This window comes from Microcaecilia unicolor, chromosome 11 (genome assembly GCF_901765095.1).
Source record: "Microcaecilia unicolor chromosome 11, aMicUni1.1, whole genome shotgun sequence".
Lineage (NCBI taxonomy): Eukaryota > Metazoa > Chordata > Amphibia > Gymnophiona > Siphonopidae > Microcaecilia > Microcaecilia unicolor.
The window spans coordinates 39,200,355-39,223,047 of NC_044041.1; the positions used below are offsets into that span (position 1 = coordinate 39,200,355).

At 43.2% G+C, this 22,693-nt stretch overlaps 1 protein-coding gene across 1 annotated transcript in view; it reads left to right on the plus strand.

Moving 5' to 3' along the window:
- The first annotated feature begins 10,053 nt into the window (after positions 1–10,053).
- HIP1R (huntingtin interacting protein 1 related) overlaps positions 10,054–22,693 on the plus strand; it is a 161,696-nt gene continuing 149,056 nt past the window's right edge. The window contains exon 1 of the mRNA XM_030217833.1: positions 10,054–10,229. Within this exon, the coding sequence (XP_030073693.1) occupies positions 10,137–10,229 (93 nt within the window). The 5' untranslated portion in view covers positions 10,054–10,136. The remainder of the gene's footprint in view (positions 10,230–22,693) is intronic.

The following is a 22,693-nucleotide window of genomic DNA, read 5'->3' on the forward strand; positions in this document are numbered from 1 at the left end:
TGCTCCATGGTGCGACTGCACCTTGAATATTGTGTCCAAGTCTGGTCGCCGCATCTCAAAAAAGATATAAAGAATTGGAGAAGGTGCAGAGAAGGGTGACGAAAATGATAAAAGGGATGGAACGACTTCCCTATGAGGAAAGGCTGAGAAGGTTAGGGCTCTTCAGCTTGGAGAAAAGGCAGCTGAGGGGTGTTATGATAGAGGTCTAACTTCCGCAAACTACTGAAGACCCATTTCTTTAACAAGGCATACCATAAAGATCAACAAATGTGAACTCCTACACATATATCCAGAATTGTCTTATAATATTTGCTTGTTATACTACTATCATGTTTTATCATTATCATGTTACCCAAGATCCTTCTGTAAGACCAAATGTCTATTTTCTTATATATTTCCACCATTCATGATGTATTGTAAGCCACATTGAGCCTGCAAAGAGGTGGGAAAATGTGGGATACAAATGCAATAAATAATAATAAATAAAGTCTACAAAATAATGAGTGGAGTAGAGCGGACAGATGTGAAGCGCTTGTTTATATTTTCAAACAATAATAGAACCAGGGGACACAAGATGAAGCTAGAATACAGTAACAACTTTTTCATATACATCAGAAGCAGAAAACCTGTGAAGGAATCTGTGGGGACCGTTAGATTACGAAGGAGAAAAAGGACAAGGCCAAAGCAGTGACAATGAATGAATTCTTTGCTTCGGTCTTTATGGAAGAGATCTACCAGAAATGGTTCAAGGGTGGTGATGCGGAGGAACTGAAAGAAGTCTTGGTGAACCTGGAAGATGTACTGAGCCAAATCAACAAATTAAAGAGTAGTAAATCACCTGGTTTGGATGGCATGCATCCAAGGGTACTGAAAGAACTCAAACATGAAATTGCTGATCTGCTGTTAGTAATCTGTAACTGTCACTAAAATCATCCATAGTACCTGAAGATTGGAGGTTGGCCAATGTAATGTTGATTTTTAAAAAGGGTTCTGGAGTGATCTAGGAAATTACAGACTGCTAAGCCTTACATCAGTGCTGGGTAAAATAGTGGAAACCATCATAAAAAAATAAAATTACAGAACACATAGATAAACATTGTTTAATGGGACAGAGTGAGCATGGTTTCAGTCAACGGAATTCTTATCTTCACCAATTTGCTTCATTTCTTTGAAGGTGAAAATAAACATGTCATTATGTATCTAGATTTTCAGAAAGCTTTTGACAAAGTTCTTCATGAGAGACTCCTGAGAAAATTAGAGAGTCATGAGATAGGAGGCAATGTTCTGTTGTGGATTAGGAATTGGTTATTGGACAGAAAACAGAGGGTAGGATTAAATGGTCATTTCTCTCAATGGAGGAGGGTGAATAGTGGAATGCCGCAGGGATCTGTACTTGAACCGGTGCTATTTAACATATTTATAAATGATCTTAAATTCGGAACGACGAGTGCGGTGAAATCTTGCAGGAAGATCTTAGGAAATTGGGCATCCAAATGCAAAGTGATGCATGTTGGGAAGAACAATCCAAATCATAGTTACCTGATGCTAGTGTCCACCATGAGGGTCAGCACCCAAGATAAAGATCTAGGTGTAGTATTCTATATGATAAAACTTGCTGTCCAGTGTGGGGCTGCGGCCAAAAAGCAAACAGGATGCTAGGAATTAGGAAAGGAATGGTAAGATCAAGAATACTATAATGCCTCTGTATCGCTCCATGGTGTTACCTCACCTTGAATATTGTGTTGTGGTCACCGTATCTCAAAAAAGATATAGCGAAATTAGAAAAGGTTCAAAGAAAAGTGACCAAAATGATAAAGGGGATGGAACTACTCTCGTATGAGGAAAGTCTAAAGAGGTTGGACTCCTTCAGCTTGGAAAAGAGACAGCTGAGGGGAGATATGATGGAGGTCTACAAAATCCTGAATGGTGTAGAACGAGCAAAAGTGAATCAATGTTTTACTCTTTCAAAAAGACTAGAGGAAATTTAATGGAGTTACGTAGTAATACATTTAAAACAAATGGGAGGAAATATTTTTTTCTCAGTTAAGCTCTGGAACTCTTTGCCGGAAGTCAGTAAGAGTGGTTAGCATATTTGGGTTTAAAAGGGGTTTGGACAAGTTCCCGGATGAAACTTTTGAGACAGACATGGGGAAGCCACTGCTTGCCCTGGGATTCGTAGCATGGAATGTTGCTACTATTTGGGTTTCTGCCAGGTACTTGTAACTTGGATTGGCCACTGTTGGAAGTGGGATACTGGGCTAGATGGACCACTGTTCTGACCCAGTATTACTATTCTTTATTGCCCTCATCCAGTCCTACCAGCTCTGCACGAACCTTTACTTTGCAGTCTATGGTCCACAGTAGACTGTCTTGTAGATTCTTTCCCACAGGAGCAGGCTCCAGTTGGCTGGAGTGTAGAAAATATCTGGCCAGGGTTGTGTACAGCTCTCTTGATATAGCATCCAGACTCTCCGCCATGGGTGTGGGAATGTACAGACTCATTTCTGCGTGTCTCTGACCTAGAACCAGCTGTTCAGGAGATATTGGCGGATGTTCCTTGCCGAGGTGACAACCTGTTTGGAGATAAGGTAGAAGAGGTCACAGACCTCATCAAGAAACATAGATACCATCCAAACCCTGCCTCGGCAACCTCCAGCTGCAGTCTCCTAGGAGGTTTTTGAGTGGGCCTAGGTGCTGACCCCATTATTTTGAGGCATATGTTTCCACCTCTTTCTCACTCTGCCCAGAACACCCAATCCCAGTGTTCTCAGCCTCACTAGTCACCCTCAAAAACCACAGCCAGGACTCCAGTCGAAACTCTCCAGTCGAAGCTTTTAATTGGCTCCAGGAGAGCATAGCCACTCTCAAAGTAACCATCCTGGACAGCTTACCGTTAGGGGGAGGTTGAATTTTTACTGACACAGGTGACAGGTGGCCTCTTATATCCTCTGACCGGTGGGTTCTTGAAATAGTTTGTCTCAGTTACGCCCTGCCTGCATTGGCATCAAAGACCACCAAATTGCTCCAAACTAAAGCTTCGTACATCAGCATAACCAGGTACTTGCAGAGGAAATCTCCACCCAACTACAGCCAAGTGCTGTCGATCCCATACCACCCAGGCAAAAAGGGAAGGGATTCTATTCCAGGCAATTCCTTGTGCCCAAAAAGATGGGGAGATTTCATCCCATCCTAGACCTAAGGACCCCAAAGAAATTCCTGGTTACCTTTCTCCCCATGATTCAGGAAAAAGATTGGCTATGCTCTCTGGTCTTGGAAGGATGCCTATATCAACATTTTGATATTTCCCCAGTACAGTCAGTATGTCAGATTATGAATAGGGAAACACCACTACCAGTACCGCGTTCTGCTATGTGGCCTTTCGTCAGCTCCCAGGGTATTCACGAAGTGTCTAGTGGCAGCATATTTAAGCAGACTGGGAGTATATGTGTTTCCCCATCTGGACGATTGGCTGGTCAAGAGCACATCACAGGAGGAGAAGACAGTGCATCTAACTATTCAGGTGTTGCAACTGCTAGGGTTTATTATGAACTACCCTAAGGTCCCGCCTTCTTCCAGCGATTCAAGTACATAGGAGCCCTGCTCATTACATTGTAGGCTTGGGCTTTTCTCTACAAGCAAGAGCAGACAACTTGATACCACTAGCCTTGCAGGTCCAAAACAGCAAGCAGATCACAGCTCGGTGAATGTTGAGATTGATGGGCCACATGGCTTCACTAGTGCATGTCACACCCATTGCACGGTTCTGTTTGAGAGTGACCCAGTTGACCCTAGCTTCCCAGCAGTCTCAGATGGCTTAGAAGGTGTTAACAATGGATTCATTCAGTCTATGATGGTGAGCTCTTGTAGATGGGCTTCACACCCAGGGAACTTGATCTGCTCAGGAAACAGATCTTCAAATCAACCTCCTCGAGCTCAAGGCCATTTGAAATGCTCTACAAGCTTTCAGAGATCAGTTACAGAACCAAATTATTCTCATTCAAACAGACAACCAGGTTGCAGTGTTCTTTGTAAACAAGCAGGGGGGTACGGGTTCCTACCCCTTGTGTCAGGAAGCAGTAGGAATGTAGCAGTGAGCCATTCTTCACGGAAAGGTACTTTGAGCCACATACCTATCAGGAAAGTACAACTGCCTGGCGGACAGACTGAGGAGAGTTTTACAACTGCACAAGTGATCTCTTAACTTGGGCATAACCTGCAAGATGTTCTGAGAGTGGAGCACCCCCTTGGTGGATCTTTTTGCCATGCATCTCAACCACAAAGTTCCCTTGTTCTGTTCCAAGCCCATATCACACAGCAGACTAGCGTCAGATGCCTTTCTCCTACATTGGGGGAAGGAACTTCTGTATGCATATCCTCCGATACCTCTCAGAGAAAAGACTTCGCTGAAACTCAAGACCAGGGAACTATTCTTATTAGTGCCTTACTGACTGAGCCAGATGTGGTTTCCTTCTCTTCTGGAGCTGTCCACTGAAGATCTGTGGCGCTTGGAATGTTTTCCAGTCATCATCACACCGAACAACGGATCTCTTCTGTATACTAGCTTCCAATCCCTGGCCCTCATCACTTGGATGTTGAGAGTATAGAATTTGAATCTTTAGATTTGCCGGAGAGAGTCTCCCAGATTTTGCTGGCTTCCAGGAAAGACTCCACTACAAGGAGAGATTAAATTAATTCTTTGCTTTGGTTTTCACCGAAGAAGATGTGGGAAAGATACCAGTGCCACAAATGGTATTCAGTGCTGATTCAGAGAAACTGAAACAAATCTCTGTAAATATGGAAGGATATAATGGAGCAATTTGACAAACTGAAGAGTTGCCAATCACCTGGACCAGATGGTATACGTTCCAGAGTACTGATAGAATTGAAAGATGAATTTGCAGAGCTATTGTTAGTAATATGTAATTTATCTTTAAAATCAAGCATGGTAACAGAAGATTGGAGGGTGGCCAGTGTTAACGCCAATTTTTAAAAAGAGTTCCAGAGGTGATCCTGGAAATTGACCGGTGAACCTTTTATCAGTGCTGGGCAAAAAGGTTAGAAAATATTACAAAAAATAAAATGACAGAGCATATACATAAGCATGGATTATTGAGACAAAGCCAACATAGTGTAATCCGTTGGGTTGGTCGTGAGCCCTTGGGCCCTGGCCGAGGCCAGCAGGGCGCCGACCCAGGCCAAGGGGAGACCAACCCACCACCGCACACCCCAGCTACACAATACCCCCTAAGCTACCCCTCCCCCCAGTCCCTCAGGAAGAAGGGAAATAGGCATACAGGCGGGCCTCGCGGCCGAACCGGAACCCACGCAGACAGAGCCACTCGTGCGAGCCTCACGGCTGAACTGGAACCCAATCACACACAGGGAGGGGTGAAAGAACCCAGAGGGCCCCAAGATGCCAGACACGCGCTGAACACCAGCAATAGGGCAGAGGGGGAAACAAAGGACCAGAGCGGGCCACGCCCACGCAGGGGACTAGCGCAGGACAGGGGAACTAACACAGCAACCCCCTCCCCACCAGGGTAGGAGCCCCAGGCAGAAGCCAGAGGAACCAAACACCAAGGAAGGCAGAAAGCCTTTGCCTCAAACCCACTGTAGACAGAGGCACACAGAACATAAAGGGTTAAGCTTGTAGAGCCAGCAGAGAGAGAGTGCCATAAATCAAAAAACAATCAGAGAGAACGCTTCCCCTCCAAACAAACACACTGGCAGAGGCAGGAATACAATACACACAGTACACAAAGGGTTAAACTCACTGAGCCAGCAGGCCAGGACACTGGGAAGAGAAATCCTTAAAACAAACAAACAAAGGAGAACGCTCTCACTCAGCCCAGAGCCCCGGAGGCTGAGCAATGCCCAGCCCCCACTAAACAAACAAGCAGCTGACCCTGATTACAGAGCTAGGCACACACACACACACAGAGCAGCAGCTAACCCAGAGGGAAGGAAAAGAATACTCTAAATCAACACAGATCCCTGTCAGAACCTAGAGCACGTTCTGAGAGAAACCTATCAGGCTTTCCTGTTACCACCAGATAAGTAACGCAAAAGCAGAGAAACTCTTCAGCTGCAGGCTAAAGTACTATCCCCTGACGTCAGCACAACCCCTGGCAGCCAATCAGAAGAGACGTCCCCCCTCCCCCTCAGCCAAACCGGCAGAATCATAACACATAGATTTAGTCAAGGGAAATCTTGCCTTACCAATTTACTACATTTCTTTGAAGGGGTGAATAAACATGTGGATAAAGGTGAGTTGGTTGATAATATGTATCTGGATTTTCAAAAGGCATTTCACAAAGTACTCCTGAGGAAATTAGAAAGTCATAGGATAGGAGGTGATGTTCTATTGTGGATTAAGAACTGGTTCAAAGAAAACAGGGTAGGGTTAAATGGTCAGTATTCCTAATGGAGAAGAGTAGGTAGTGGGGTTCTCCAGTGTGCTGGGTCCACTGCTTTTTAACATATTTATAAATAATGTAGAGATGGGAATAACTAGTGAGGTAATTAAATTTGCTGATGACACAAAGTTATTCAAAGTTGTTACATCGCAAGAGGATTGTGAAAAATTTGCAAGAGGACCTTATGAGACTGGGCATCCAAATGGCAGATTGTTTGATGTGAGCAAGTGTGAAGTCATGCATGTGGGAAAGAGGAACCCAAACTATAACTTTGTAGTGCAAGGTTTCACATTAGGTATGATTGCCCAGTTAAAGGATCTAGGTGTCATTGTTGATAATGTGTTGAAACCCTCTGCTCAGTGTGCAGTGGTGGCTAAGAAAGCAAATAGAATGTTAGGAATTATTAGGAAAAGAATAAAAAACAAAAATGAGAATGTTCTAATGCCATTGGCTCAATCTGTGCTGTGACCGCACCTTGAGTACTTTGTGTAGTTCTTGTCACCACATCTCAAAAAAGATATAGTGGAATTAGAAAAGGTATAGAGAAGGGCAATGAAAATGATAAAGGGGATAGGACAACTTTGCTAGGAGAGAGGCTAAAGCAGCTAGGGCTCTTCAGCTTGAAGAGACAGCTGAGGGGAGATGTGATAGAGGTCTATAAAATACTAAGTGGAGTGGAACAGGTAGACATGAATCCCTTGTTTACAGTGTCCAAAAATACTAAGACTAGGGGGCAAATTGAAAACAAGCTGTAGAAAACCTTTTCTTTGCTCAATGTGTAATTAAACTCTGGAATTAGTTGCCAGAAAAGCAGTTAGCGTTTAAAAAAGATTTGGATAATTTCCTAAAGAAAAGTCCATAAGCCATTATTAAAATGGACTTGGGAAAATCCACTGGTTATTTCTAGGATTACTGTTTTACTGTTCTGGGATCTTGCCAAGTACTTGTGACCTGGATTGGCCAGTGTTGGAAGCAGGATACTGGGCTTGATGGACCTTCTGTCTGTCCCAGTGTAGCAACGCTTAAGTTATTATGTGTTACTCATTTTAAGTGGAGGTGGTTTGCTGTCTGTTGTGAGGGCAAGGTCTTAGATCCCCTCACCTGCCCTACACAAAAACTGCTTGAGTACCCCCTGCACCTTTCTAAGTGTGGTTTGAAAAGCAACGCTGTAAGGGTTCATCTAAGTGCAATTAGTGCTTATCACTGTGTGCAAGGTAAACCCATCTCTATACAGCCTCCAGTTGTTTGCTTCATGAGAGGTTTGCTATTGACAAAGCCTCCTGCCAAACCTCCAACTTTGTCATGGGAGCTCAATGTTGTCCTTTTGAAAGTGCCTTTTGAGCCACTTGATTCCTGTCATCTTGCAGTATTTGACTTGGAAAGTTGTATTTTTGGGGTGGTAATTTCAGCTCGCAGAGACAGTGAGTTTCAGGCCCTAGTAGCTGATCCACCTTATACTAAGTTTCACCACAATAGAGTAGTTCTCCGCCAGCCCCCTATGTTCCTTCCTAAGGTAGTGTCAGAGTTCCATCTTAATCAGTTGATCATCCTGCCAACAATTTTCCCCAAAGCACATGCCCATTCTAGTGAGAGTGTACTGCATACCTAGACTGCAATTGAGCCTTAGACTTCTATGTGGAGCAGGCTAAAGCCCATAGACAACACACCCAACTTTTTGCTTCTTTTGGCCGAAACAGGATAGGAGTAGCCATCGGCACACAATTTGTAATTGGCTAGCAGATTGCATCTCCTTTACTTATGCCAGGCTGGCACACGTTAACATCTCATTACTGCCTTGAGCAGGATACCTGACATGACAGCTGGTTCAGGCTGGCAGTGTGAAGAATTTGTTCGGTGTCTAGAATCCAGCTCCACCCCCCTCTGTCCGGTTTTCATTAGTTCCAGGCTGCACCTTCACAACTAGTATGTAAATAATTTAAGGTTAATTGACTTTCAGGCCTCAACGTTTTGAGTCCCTATTCTAGTATTGGGTTTTTTTTTTTTTCAGTGAACTACAGACCCCTGTAGTTCCCTGTAATAGGCTATTTTAGAGTACATGTCCAGCTCCCTGTGTCTTATGGGACTTTCTGTTGCCTCTCTTTGTTCTTGGTGTATGCTGGGCTAGTTCCCCCCCCCCCCCTTTTCTCTCTATCAGGTCTGTAAGAGTCAGCAGTGTATCTCCTCAGTGAACTGAAACTGCCTATGCTGTATTTTGCTGAATGGCTTCTTTCAAGTTACTGTGTGTCTATCAAGATTTTACCTGTATAAATGGCACCATTATTCAGTGTGTTCCTGCAATCTCCCAGCCTCTTTTGCTTGAGAGAAAGAGTGTGCTGGTGGCGAACAGACTCCTAGTTTCTGAGGCTAAAACTCTTGTCCAGCACATCTGAACTGTAAAGTATTTTAACTTGGTTGATTACTGTATTAAGATTTTAGTTCAAGACTGATGTTCTATACTGTGGTTTAAGCCGCATGCTAGTCCCAGCCCGTGCAAGGGCAGAACAGTATCTTTAGCACACCAGTTTTATAAAGAACACCTCTTGGGAGTCTATTTTATAAAGAAGGCACTGATGCAGGGTTTATTTATTTGGATTTTGCTCACACCTTTTCTGTAGTATCTCAAGTTGAGTTACATTCAGGTATACTAGGTATTATACTGAGACAGAACTTCACCTACTGCTGCAAAAATACGAGACAAGGGATGAGGAGCAATGTTGGCACTGTAGCCTCACTTGCACCCTGTGTGGCCGCACTGCTCACATAGCCCTTGATACAGCCCTACTACACTAGCTTAACAGGTTAAATTTGTGCCAAAACAGGTTGACTTACTGCTATGTGTTGTGGTCATTTAATAAATGTATCAACTGCCTATATACAGTGATGTAGCTACAGGTGGGCCGGGGCCCACCCACTTAGGGCTCAGGCCCATCCAACAGTAGCACATGGTAATGAAAATGCTGCTCTCCACAATACTGGCACCTTTGCATGCTTAGTTTTCAGGGCATGCCTGCTGCAGACTACCAAGGTGGGGACTGGAGAGAAGTATTTTCCCACCAGCTGAGATATTTTTTTGGGGTGGGGGTGGGGCAGAGAACATTTGGTGCCCACCCACTTCTTGCCTAGGCCCACCCAAAATCTGCTGTCTGGCTACGCCCATAATCTGGTTTGATTTTTTTCCCTTTCAGCTCATCATCTTTCAGTCTGTGAATGGGAACCCAGCCTTAGTCTGGTGGGTGGGGATGGACGCACAAACGATTTATTTATTTTTTGCATTTGTATCCCACATTCCCCCACCTATTTGCAGGCTCAATGTGGCATACATAGATTTGATAACATTGGGGCAAAACCTGTCCTCTAATAGTCTGCCAATAAATTATCACCGATGTGGCAGTTCCCAGCCCCATAAGTTCATTCATAAACTTGGAACTCGCCTACAGGGGGCTACTTTTACCAATTACATGTTCTTAAAATGGATAAAATATGACTATTTGCACACCATCCCTAGTAGATCCTCATTTGTGGTTACAAGGTGACGTGAGGAAGCTCCTAGGAATCCTAACGAACCTGCGCGGCCGAGCAGCGCACGCGCAGATCAGGGCTGGTGTACGCGAACTGCTGTGTTGGGGGAGCGCGCGGCGCGCACATTTTTTTCCCGGCATGCTCGGAGGAGAGCCGAGTTGACTTCTCCGGTAGTGTCGTACGGTAGCAAGTGCTGGCGGTATGAACACCATCAAGAACGTGCCTTCCCGAGTACTGAGTCGCAGAGCCGGTCACGGGCTGGAAGCGGACCGGGAGCAGTTTGATAGGAACCAGGTAAAGCAGAACCCGTCTGACCTTAGGTGCTGTCCTGAATTTCATGAACCTTCGCGTTCTCTCCGGACTGTGTTTGCACGTTCTCGGTCATTCAGCTTCTGTTAACAGGAGGGGAATGAAAAGCGTTTTGAGCTTGGACTCGTGAGACCAGCCTTTGGGTAGTATTAGTAGGTTGCCTTCTTAAAATGTTGAAAGGAAATGCGATGTTTGTGTCCCATCAGTGGTAAAACAACAAAACAGCTGGGCTAGAGTGTAACTTGGCAGTGCTAGGCTGGAGTTTGCTTGGCTGAGGCAGTCAACCCCTGGGCTACCAGGCAAAAGTAGCTAAGCTAAATTAAGCTGTGAAAGTTCAGGCGAGTGTGATGCAAAAACTAGAATATGTGGGTTTATCTGATCACCGGTCCATTAATTCATTTCCAATACAGGCGCCCAAGAGACAGGTTTTTTTTGTTTTTTATTTCCCCCCCCCAAGCAATGCCTGTTCTTTACTGAATTTGTAAAATAAAAACATTCTGTGCCGTGGAAACTGTGTTTTCATGTTATCAGGAAGCATATCGTACTTTGTGAAATGAAGTTCTGGATGTAAATAGGAAAGATAGAAATACATAAACAGGCAGCAATCGCCCACCTGGGGAGGTTTAGTATTTTCCTGCATGGCTCAGAAATTATGCTTGGGTCTCGTTGGTCAGAATGAAAGTAAACGCTGTATAACAGATGAAGTAACAAGTAGAGACAGTTTAATGATTTTATTGAGTACCAGTTTGTGGGAAAAAAGTACATGTGATTTGTTTTCAAGCCCCATTAGTTTTTCTCAGCAGTTACCTGTTTGGTTTTAATGGCTAGCATTCATCAGTTCTATTTCTCCCTTTGACGTTAGTCGGCCGCAGATCTTTCTATGAATATATGAGCATAGAGTCCCCACTCTGTGTTGATATGCTTTGCAATTCTCGTTTTTATCCATCATTTTGTTGGCAGCTTTCTGGCTCAGTGTGTATGCCCTTCTGTCCCTCCAAATGCCACTTATCACAGGGTTTTACAATTTAATTTTTATGATAGAGGTTTTAAAGTTGTGTGTACTGTGAAACCAGTATATATGGTAAAGGTCATAGGCCCCGGAGCAGGGGGAGCCACAAGTACTGTGGCACCCCAAAAGGTTTGCTACCCTTCCTCTCTCCCCCTGAGGCCTTTCTTCTCTTATATTGATTCTCTTACCTTGCATCTATGTATACTCAAGTTTGGCCAGCTGGCTTCCGTCCTTTCTGAAACAGGAAGGTCAGAGGGGTCCTTGAGCATCTGAAGGCCCGACGTCGGACCACAGTGCAATTTCTCCAATATAGGTTATAGAGTTGCCACCCCAGGGGAATGTGATAAGAAAATAAATACCTCATGGACACAGCAGGGAAAAAGAGAAATGCTGAGGGTTGGGGGGGGGGGGAGTTTTGAGTGATGGACACCACAGGTGGAGGGGCAGAAGAGAAGGAGGGGGAGTTTGAGAGGGAGGAAAGGAGAGAGATGCTGGAGATGATGGGTTGGGGGGGGGTAGAAATTGGACATCATGGGGGGGAGAAGTGAAGGAGAGAGGGGAAGGGAAGGAGAGATGCTGGAGATCATGGAGTGGGTGGGATGCTGGACACCACAGACAGGGAAGGAGAGATGCTGAAGAGGGGGAGGGAAGGATGGTAGAGACAATGGGGGGTAGAGACGCGGTAGAACAGAAGGATTGAGAGGGAGGGAAGGAGAGAAATGCTGGAGACCCTGGGGGGGAGGATGCTGGACACTATAGGCAGGGGATGGGAGAAGGGAAGGAGGGATGCTGAAGGGGAAGAGGAGAGATGTGCTGCAGACCATGGGAGAGGGAGAGAAATGCTGTAGACCACGAGGGGTTGAGAGGGAGGGAAGAAGACAGATGCTGGATAAGATGGGGAGGTTGGGAAGGAGAGATATGTCAGATGCCATAGGAGGGGACTAGGATGTTATGGAAGGGTTGGGGGCAGAGCTTGTGCTCCCCCAAACAAAAAAAAATTCTGCTGCCCCATGATAAATATTCTCCTCCAGCTAATCTATATGATCCCTTTCACTCACCAAACCTGGGACAATTCCTGCTAATTCTGTGGTTTATGTAGAAATCATACCAGATTGAACTGAACATTTAGTTTTAATCGGGGCTGGCCCAAGGGTTTGAGATTCCCTAGGTGAACCTTCAAGACATGCATCCCTCCATGGGTGGATCGTTACCCCCCCCCTCCCCAAATAGTGCAGCATTTCTCCTTCACCTCTCTAACCTATTCCTCTTTTAGCCAGCATTCCCCCCTTTTTTCCTCCCACTTCTGGGCTGCAGCTGATACCCCCAGCGCCTCCTGCCAAATACTACTACTCTAGGCAGTTGCCTAGTGTCAGGGCTGACCCTGAATCCAGTAGCATTTTGTCTCCTGGTCTCATGAACAACAAGGTAGTTATAATTGGATATTAAGTGCCTTTTTTTGTACCTTATATTTATATCGCAAATTCAATTATTGGGCCTCTAAGTGGGTCTAATAGAAGCATTTGATTTTTAGCAGGAAGCTTTCACAGTGAATAATGATATTAGAAGGAATTTCTCTTTAGGTTTGATAATGATTAAAGAAATGGGTCTCTTGAAGTAAAGTTGAAACAGTAGTACCCAGTGCACTTCCCTTATTTGCTCTTAACCACAGACAGAAAGAAGTTCATAAAATGGGCACCAACAATGATTCCATCTGATCTACCTGTCTTCTTTAATTTAATTTATTTATCTATTGGAATGTATTAACCGCCTCTATGAAGAGATTCACCCAAGGCAGTGTACAGCAGGTACAGTTTAACATAACTTATAATTTAGTTAATGACGGAGCAATAGTAAAACTATCAAATATAAATACAATAAATGAAGGAAATTTGGAAATGGCAAATTGAAACCAAATAATAGGATTAACATAAAACAGTATCAGAAATACACAAATTTTAACAGCACTGTAGAATTTAACAGAAATATCTTTTCGTAATATATTATCAGAAATTATCTCTTCTCTTAAAATCTTTCGAAATCAAACAAAATAAAACACGGAAAAGAAAATAAGATGATACCTTTTTTATTGGACATAACTTAATACATTTCTTGATTAGCTTTCGAAGGTTGCCCTTCTTCGTCAGATCGGAAATAAGCAAATGTGCTAGCTGACAGTGTATATAAGTGAAAAACATTCAAGCATTGCTATGACAGTCTGACAGGGTGGGAGGATGGGGGTGGGTAGGAAGTATGCATGGGGACATCAAAGTATACCATTGGTATTCTAACAGAGTGGGTGTGGACAGGTGAGGGGAGGGTGATCAACAGAGACATACAGCTTTATGGTTTATAATGGGCTAGGAACCCCAGGTCCTTGTTAAGTCCTTTCTGTTGGGTGTTTTGAATATTTTAACACCCAACAGATGATTGAATATTTTAACACCCAACAGAAAGGACTTAACAAGGACCTGGGGTTCCTAGCCCATTATAAACCTAAAGCTGTATGTCTCTGTTGATCACCCTCCCCTCACCTGTCCACACCCACCCTGTTAGAATACCAATGGTATACTTTGATGTCCCCATGCATACTTCCTACCCACCCCCATCCTCCCACCCTGTCAGACTGTCATAGCAATGCTTGAATGTTTTTCACTTATATACACTGTCAGCTAGCACATTTGCTTATTTCCGATCTGACGAAGAAGGGCAACCTTCGAAAGCTAATCAAGAAATGTATTAAGTTATGTCCAATAAAAAAGGTATCATCTTATTTTCTTTTCCATGTTTTATTTTGTTTGATTTCTATTGATAACCTTAACAGTGGACTAACACGGCTACCACACTCCTCTACTTAAAATCTTTGTAATCTGCACTAAGCCTTTGGGTAAGTTGCAGAATATACGACCTTGTAGAAATATGATAAATGTGGTACATTACAAATGATACCATAATAAGCATGGAAGAACGTTCAGATAACAATGATATAATACGGTGTCAGCACACCACCAGCGAAACAACTAAGTACCTGTTAGAACATTCAAATAACATAGATATGTTAATGCTTTTCCTACAATACAATTTACTGTGTAGCTGAGGGGCCCAGTGCAGATAATATAGATGGAGGCAAGATGGGTGGTACAGAGTCAATTGGGATAAATGGGTAACTAAACTCAAAGCAAGTTCTATGTACAGTTAAACAAGATATGAGTAGCTGGTCTAAGTTACAGGACATGCAGCAAGTTATTCCAGGTGTTGAGCGAGTGTATAGTCGGTTACCCACGAGTATTAAAGGCTTGGGAGAAGACTCAGACTTTCATCTGCTTTCTTCTTCCTTTTTTTTTTTTTTTTTTCAATGTTCAAATATTTATTAACAAAAAAAATAAAAGTTCATGCAAAGCATATACATCATATGCAAAACAGATCACAACCTACCCCCTCTGAGTGCCCTCCCCCTACTAAACCCTATCCAAACCCCTTTCCAGAAAACCAAAAGAACCCCGACCCCAAACTCCAACAGCTTATGGTGTGGAGGGGTGATGTGCCCCTGCCTGTGCTGGCACCATTGAGAAATTAGAGTCCCTTTTCCACTTAGTTTAACAGTCCCAAAGGTTGTGGTAAGCTAGAATTTGCCCATTCCAGAGGGCTGTCATTTTGGACATCTGGTGAATATAGTCCAATTTCCACAAGATGACGGACAGACCTGGCAAGGTGGGTTTCTTCCAAGCAACCGCCAGTCCATTTACTAGTGACAAATATGTGTGTCACAAGTTTACGAATGGGAGGCTTCACCCCTATAGGCTTAAAATGCAGCCAAGAAGCAATCCACCCTAGTCGGATAGGAAACTCGTGTCAAACTCTGAACAAATTGAAGTACCATCGTCCAGTACTGCTGCACCTGTGGACAAGTTCACCAGATATGATACATGTCACCCACATTGCCACATGCTGTCCAACACAAAGCCGAACCCTGTCAAAACATCTTGACAACACGGTTCGGGGTATAGTACCGTTAACAGAGGACTTTATAACCGTTCTCCATCAAACTGCTGACTATAGACACCTTAAGCAAATGCTTAAAGATCCTGCTCCCATTTCAAAATACAATGCGTGACAGGTATACCATAGAAGAACCCGGTATATATGGGAGATGCCTCCCCACCCCACATAGCTCTTTCTAGCACAATCTGCACCAGACCAAGTTCCCTTTCATCTGCTTTCTGAAATAGAAATAGCCTTGAGTTTGGTGTAACTCCTCTGGGAGTAAGTTCTAGAATGTGGGGGCTGCTCCTGAGAAGGCTTGTTTGTGGGTACCACATTGTGCAATTTTTAAAATGTATTTTTTTTTTTTTTATGAGGGGACAGATAGTGATGCTCTCCTTCAGAGGACCTTAAAGGTCTCAAAGGTGTGTAAAGGTCTAAATTATTTTTTAAGTAGTCTGGTCCATTTTGTCTGAGGACCTTAAAAATCAAGCATAGTTTTAAATTTAACCCTGTAAGGTGCTGGTAGCCAGTGTAGTTTTGGCAGGAAGGTTATGATGTAGTCACACTCTTGCGTCCATCTATTAGTCGTGCTGCAGCATTCTGAATTATTTGGAGGTGGTGCAAAGTTTTTTTTGGTTTGACCAGTGTACAGGTCATTATAGTAGTCCAGTCTTGATGTTATCACTGTGGTCACTCATCTTTTCAATATATGGGAGAGATTTTATAGCTGGTAGAGGTGATAGAGACCATTTTTAAAGGTTGTTTGAATTTGTGGGATCAGTGATGTCACCCTTTTCTGTACCTTTTCTTATTCATGCTTCCCAGCAACTAAAGGGTGTCGTTTTGTTTCTCATGCACTCATCTTTAATATTGCTTTTACCCCCAGCAGTGTCATGAGGCAGTGCCTTTTTTTTGTTTTTAAATCACATCAGTCGCATGTAATGGAACTTATGGTGCAGATCCAGCACAGTTTCAGTAGCTTCCTGCTGAATTCTCTTTACTTGGGTAGCCCACTAAATACACAGCTTCCAGATAAGCTCTCCTTACCTCCATTTCCTGTGCATACTCTCCCTATCTCTACTCGCGCTTGACCTTTTCTGATGGCCTCAAGGTAGATTCCTGTGGTTCCTGTCTTGTCTGGTGCTCATCTCCCCCACATTCTGCTGTCTCTTAGGGTTCCTGTGTCCAAATTGCGCGAGTGCATTATTTTTGTATTAGCAATATTGTCTTAAAGGATCTGAGTAACGTTGAAAGTTTGCATCCTAAAACATTTGTCATCCTGAAAAAACGTTGTTAAGCACATACCACAATTTGAATGACCCAGTAAACTCACAGTTGCGGGAGTAGCAAATAATGCAGTTAATAAAACACAACACGTGAAGTAATTTGACAACTTAAATGTATGATATGTTCAAACTCAATAAACACACATTAATAAGAGCCTCGGTGGTAGTTCTCTTCACATAGGGTACACAGCCTAACTCATCATCAGCTCTGTTGCAACTACAATGTGTGCTCCTCAAGATTTACAATAATCATAAATCAACTTTAATAATGCTATTTTAAATTGCTTATTTTTCTTTATATGTTTTAAAAATACATAGGACAGTTCTATGAAACATGAATATAAAGAAAAATAAGCGATTTATCATAGCACTAGTAAAAAAAGGCCCGTTTCTGACACAAATGAAACGGGCGCTAGCAAGGTTTTCCTTGGAGTGTGTATGTTTGAGAGAGTGACTGTGTGTGAGAGAGAGAGTGAGTCTGGGTGCGAGTGTGTGTGTGAGAATGAGAGTGTGTGCAAGTGCATGTGAGAGAGAGCGTGTTTCACACAGATACAGTGTGTGCGAGAGAGAGAGAGTGTGTGTGAGACACAGACTCTCTGTGAGACTGAGTGTATGAGACCAAGAGAATGTGTGAGTTACTGTGTGACACATAGAGAGTGAATGTGATACAGTGTGAGACATAGAGAAAGACATTGACTGTGAGAGAGAGAGTGTGTGTGTGTGACAGAGATACCTTCCCCCCTCTCTGGTGTCAGCCCCCCCCTCCCTCCCTCTCTCTGGTGTCAAGCCCCTCCCCTCTCTCTCTGGTGTCTGAGCGTTACTGTGCAGGACACTGAGCTTCAAGGAACTGACCAATCCTATTTAATAGAATGCACCTCCAACATTCTGAAGTCGAGAAACCTCGTGTGGTTGGTCACGTCTGCTGCTTGTGCGAACCCGGAAGTACGTGATGTCAATTCAGGAGATGGATACAGAGAGCAGGAATGCCTCAGCCATGCAGTCAGCTTCAGAATGTTGGAGATGCGTTTTATTATATAGGATTCCTGAGCCTCTGCAGCAAATGAATCCAGAAACTGGTGGGTTGTATCCGTCTACCAGCAGGTGAGCTAGAGAAACTGAAATGAAGAGAGTTATATTACACAGCCAGCCCCTCCGTCAGTTAGTATATCTCTATCTCCAGCAGGTGGTGGATGGTTTCTTACCAGCTCCTGAGTTTGGTGATTTTAGGGGGTTCTCCTGGGCTTAGCCAGTTGAGGCAGGGGGTGTTTGGTTAATGGGAACAACTTTTGGGGGCATACTTGCTTGTCAGGTGCCTGCCTCACCCCGATTCTCCCAGTGATACTCAGGCTTCTTGTGGCTGCTCTGTAAACATTATAAAAATTTATGATTTTTGTAAAAATTGAGGAACGCACATTGTAGTTGTAACAGCTGATGAGTTAGGTAAGACACAGGGCTGTTTAGAGGCTCTATGAATGTGTTTATTGAGTTTGGGCATATATACTTAGGTTCTTGTCAAATTACTTCCTGTGTTGGGTTTTATTAATTGCAGTGTTAAGTACATAAGCATCACCATACTGGGACAGACCAAAGGTCCATCAAGCTCAGTATCCTGTTTCTAATAGCTGCCAATCCAGGTCACAAGTACCTGGCAGAATTCCAAAAGAGTAAAACTGATTTGAGAGGAAGTGACATCATCCATCCTGATGGCAGTGTGAGTCTTGAGCTCTGGGGCTTACTGTACACAAAAATGTAGATTTACCTTCTACTCTGCTAATTCTGTGTTCTGGTTGCTGAGGTGCTCCTAATCCTTTGGGGCTCTGCCCAGCAGCGAACTATAGTGGCAAAATCTTGCATCAGGGTTGCGTCCTGAAGCTAAGATGGCGATGTGCCACCACACCCAGCAGCACCCCCAGAAGTGGAGCTAGCTTCCTTCCGCACAGAGATGCGGGCTTGGTAAGAACTTAAATTGCAGGATACGCTGAAGGAAGATGTTGGGGATATTGGACGCCGTGTTGAGGACACAGGGGTGCTTGGAGGCACATGGTGAAGATCTTGATCACCTCCATACACAGCTTTCTCAACTGGAAAAACAGCATGAGGCAGCGGTCCTCAAATTAGAGGATCTGGAAAATAAATCTTGGCAATGTAACATCCGTTTCTGGGGGATACCTGAGACGGTTTCTGACGTATGAATATTGGAGGTTGCTGGCCTTATTTTGGCAAAGGCACTACAGTCAACAGATGATACTGCTGCTTACTGCCTCCACCTTTAGGTAGAGTGCAACATGTGTTGGGCTCTCGTGTGGGCAATCGGCCACGAAATGATGTGTGGTTTTATAAATATAGTGATAAAGAAAATGTTTTGTGGGTGATCTGTTGTAAAGGGGGTGTCCTTACTTGGGACGATGTGGGGGTGTACCCGCATATCACCTCTGCTATATTGGGTCGCAGACAAGAATACTATGACTGGACCCAGTTGCTCCGAGATCACCAGGTTCGTTAACGTTGGCTTTTTTCTATTGGTTTGTCTTTTATGGTGGGAGGTAAAACTTACTCTGCTACATCAATCTCGGCGGTGAAGGATAATCTAGTAGCGGCAGGCCTGTTTACTCAGGATGAGCCAGCTGCGTTAACATCATCTAACTTCTTGACTGTTTGCCTGCCACAGCTATTGGTGGATGCTTCACTATTGCTGTTTTTAGTTATTAGGAGTGTAATTTCTGTACTGCTGTTGTGTTCTGCTTGATATATCTTTTGGTCCTGTGGGTTTGGGTTTGTCCTTCCTCTACTAATGGGCCCTTACTGTTTGTTTTGGGGCCTGTTTTCTACAGGTGGGATTGGGTGGGGTGGCATGGCGTGGGTAGAGGGTTTTGGGATTTTATTTATTTATTGCATTTGTCTCCCACATTTTCCCACCTATTTGCAGGCTCAATGTGGCTTACATAGTACTGTAACGGCATTTGCCAATTCCGGTATAAACAGTTACACAGTGATATTGTGGTAGAATAAGGTTCATGTGAGACAGACATATTAAGGAATCCTATAGAGGAAGAGTTTCATTATTTATTGGGTTCTCTTTGGAATGGATGTGTATTTGGGGGTGATGCATGGCTGTTGCTGCTGAGAGGATGTGTTGTTTCAGTGCTTCAGAGCTGGATGTCAGGGATGCTTAGATTTTTTTTTCTTTTTCTTTTACATTTTTATGTCTTCATTGCAGTTTTTAATTTATGTCAGTAGTCTTAACTCACCCCAAAAGAGGTGTTTATTTTTAAAAAGGTGTGTCGGGGGAGATGCCTTTGCATTATTTGCCATGTCTATTTTTGGTTCATTTGTGCTCCGCACTTTGGTATGCACTGTATGGGGCTTGCTGTACCCTTGCCCTTTTGGTATGCCATCTGACTGGCATTGTTGCCTAGACAATGCTACTTTTTTGATACTCCTATTTTTTTTTTTTTTTTAAAATTTGTAGAAGGCTTACTCCTGTTTCGTATGCTCCAGGATCTGTGCCGCCAACCCATACTAAAGTGTTACATGGTTGGGAGAAAAAAGGGCTTTTGGTCGATGCCTAGTTCAGGGGTCCTTTATTCCCCTTTCCACTTTACATGCTAGATATGGGTTATGAGAAGTGGACTATTTTTTTTTTATTGCCGGTTGTGGGACTTTTTACGGAAAAGGGTTCCTCCAGTTTGGGGCCCAGGTGATCGAGCCTTGCTGAAGATTTTTCGCATGAGGGTGGGAATGGGTTTGATTTCAAGGTTGTATAATCAAACAAAATAAAACATGGAAAAGAAAATATGATGATACCTTTTTTATTGGACATAACTTAATACATTTCTTGATTAGCTTTCGAAGATTGCCCTTCTTCGTCAGATCGGAAATAAGCAAATGTGCTAGCTGACAGTGTATGTAAGTGTCAGCACATTTGCTTATTTCCGATCTGACGAAGAAGGGCAACCTTCGAAAGCTAATCAAGAAATGTATTAAGTTATGTCCAATAAAAAAGGTATCATATTTTCTTTTCCATGTTTTATTTTGTTTGATTTCTATTGATAACCTTAAGAGTGGACTAACACGGCTACCACACTCCTCTACTTAAGGTTGTATAAGGAAGGCCTTGCTTTATAGCCAGCCTATAGTCCAAATTTATGAACACTGCTGGGAAGTCCTCCTGGGTGCTTCTCTGAATAGCTCATAGTGACAGCAGGTCTATACACAGCTCACGAGGGTTTCAATTGCCTCAAATTATGTTGAACATGGTTATAAAATGCTATTATACCCCAGCCCGTTTACACAAGGTTTTTGGCTTTGGTACTGGGCCATGCTGGAGAGAGTGTGATGCGGAGGGGACATTTGAGCACATCTGGTGGACTTGTCCTAAAGTGCAGACTTTTGGGCTATGGTATCTCAACTTATTCAGATTCTAGTGTGGTTTCTGTGCCCTCCTTCTATTTTTAGTTATTTACTTAATGGTCCACCTAATACTCTGGACACTGACTCTTCTCATCTGATGGCCTCTGTGGTGACTGCAGCGTGATTGTATTTGGCATCAGCCTGGTGGGGGCCAGAGCCTCCTTGGAAGGATCATCTGCTGTCCAAACTGGATTACTTGTACTTTATGTCAAAACTGACAGCTCTTAAATCAAATGGGTCATTTTCATGCTGTGTGGAAACCCTATCAACTGTGGTGAGGTATTCTCTGATTTGCCTAGTGTGAAGCATTGGGTTTGTTTACTTTCTAGATAGGTTTTTTTTTGGGGGGGGGGAGGAAAGGGGGGGTCTGTTCATTCTGTTGCTGTGCTTTGGTGGTTCTTTTTGTTTTACTCCGTTGCCATTCAGCCTGTGTTATGCTGCGTATATATTGAATAAAATGTTAAGAAAAAAAAGTTAATACACAAAAAAAAGAGTAAAACCGATTTTATGCTGCTTATCCAAGGAATAAGTAGTATATTTTCCCAAGTCCATCTTAATAATGGCTCATGGACTTTTCTTTCTGGAACTTTGTCCAAACCTTTTTTTAAATCTAATTAAACTGCTTTTATTACATTCTCAGGAAACAAAATCTAGAGTTTAACTACAGGTTGAGTGAAGAAATATTTTCATCAATTTGTTTTAAATGTACTACTTAATAATTTCATTGTGTGCCCCCTAGAAAGAGTAAACAAGTGATTCATGTCTACTCATTCCACTCCACTCAGTATTTTATAGACCTCTATCATATCTCCCCTCAGCCATCTGTTGTCCATGCTAAAGAACCCTAGCTGCTTTAGTGTTTCCTCATAGGCAAGTTGCCCCATCTTCTTTATCATTTTTGCCATTATTCTCTGTACTTTTTCTAATTCTGCTGTATCTTTTTTTGAGATGCGGTGACCAAAATTGCACACAATATTTGAGGTGTGGTCGCACCATAGAGTGATACAAAGGCCTTATAATAATCTCAGTTTGTTCTCAATTCCTTTCCTAATAATTCATAACATTGTTTACTTTCTTAGCTAATGCTGCACACTGAGCCGAGGGTTTCAATGTGTCATTGACAATGATTCCGGTGGCACTGACGCCTAATGTGGAACCTTTCATCATATAGCAACAGTTTGGGTTCCTCTTCCCTATATGCATCACTTTTGCATTTGCTCTCATTATGTCATCTGCCATTTGGATGCCCAGTCTCATAATGCCCTCTTGCAATTTTTCACAATCCTCTTGTGATGTAACAACTTTGAATTGCTTTGTGGTGTTAGCAAATTTAGTCATCTCGTGCATTATTCCTGTTTCTAGATCATTTATAAATATGTTGAAAAGCAATGGTGCCAGCACAGATCCTTGGACACCAGCTTTTTACCCTTCTCCGTTGAGAATATTGACCATTTAACCCTACTGTCTATCTATTAGCCAGTTTTTTTTTTTTTTTAATTTGAAATTTTTATTCAACATAGCAATAATAATACAATATACATAAGTGCAGCCACAAGGCTGCCTATTCTCACAGGCAACTCCAACTCAAGTTCAACATATATCCAAAATTGTATTGTTTTCCTCCCATCCCTCCCCTGCCCCCCTCCCACTACCTTCCCGTTCATGGCTAACTCCCCTGTATGTCCATAGCAGTAGTCCATATACGTTCTAAATGTGTCCACTCCGTCGCATCGGGCTTGTATCTGCCCGTTCTCTGATCTGTC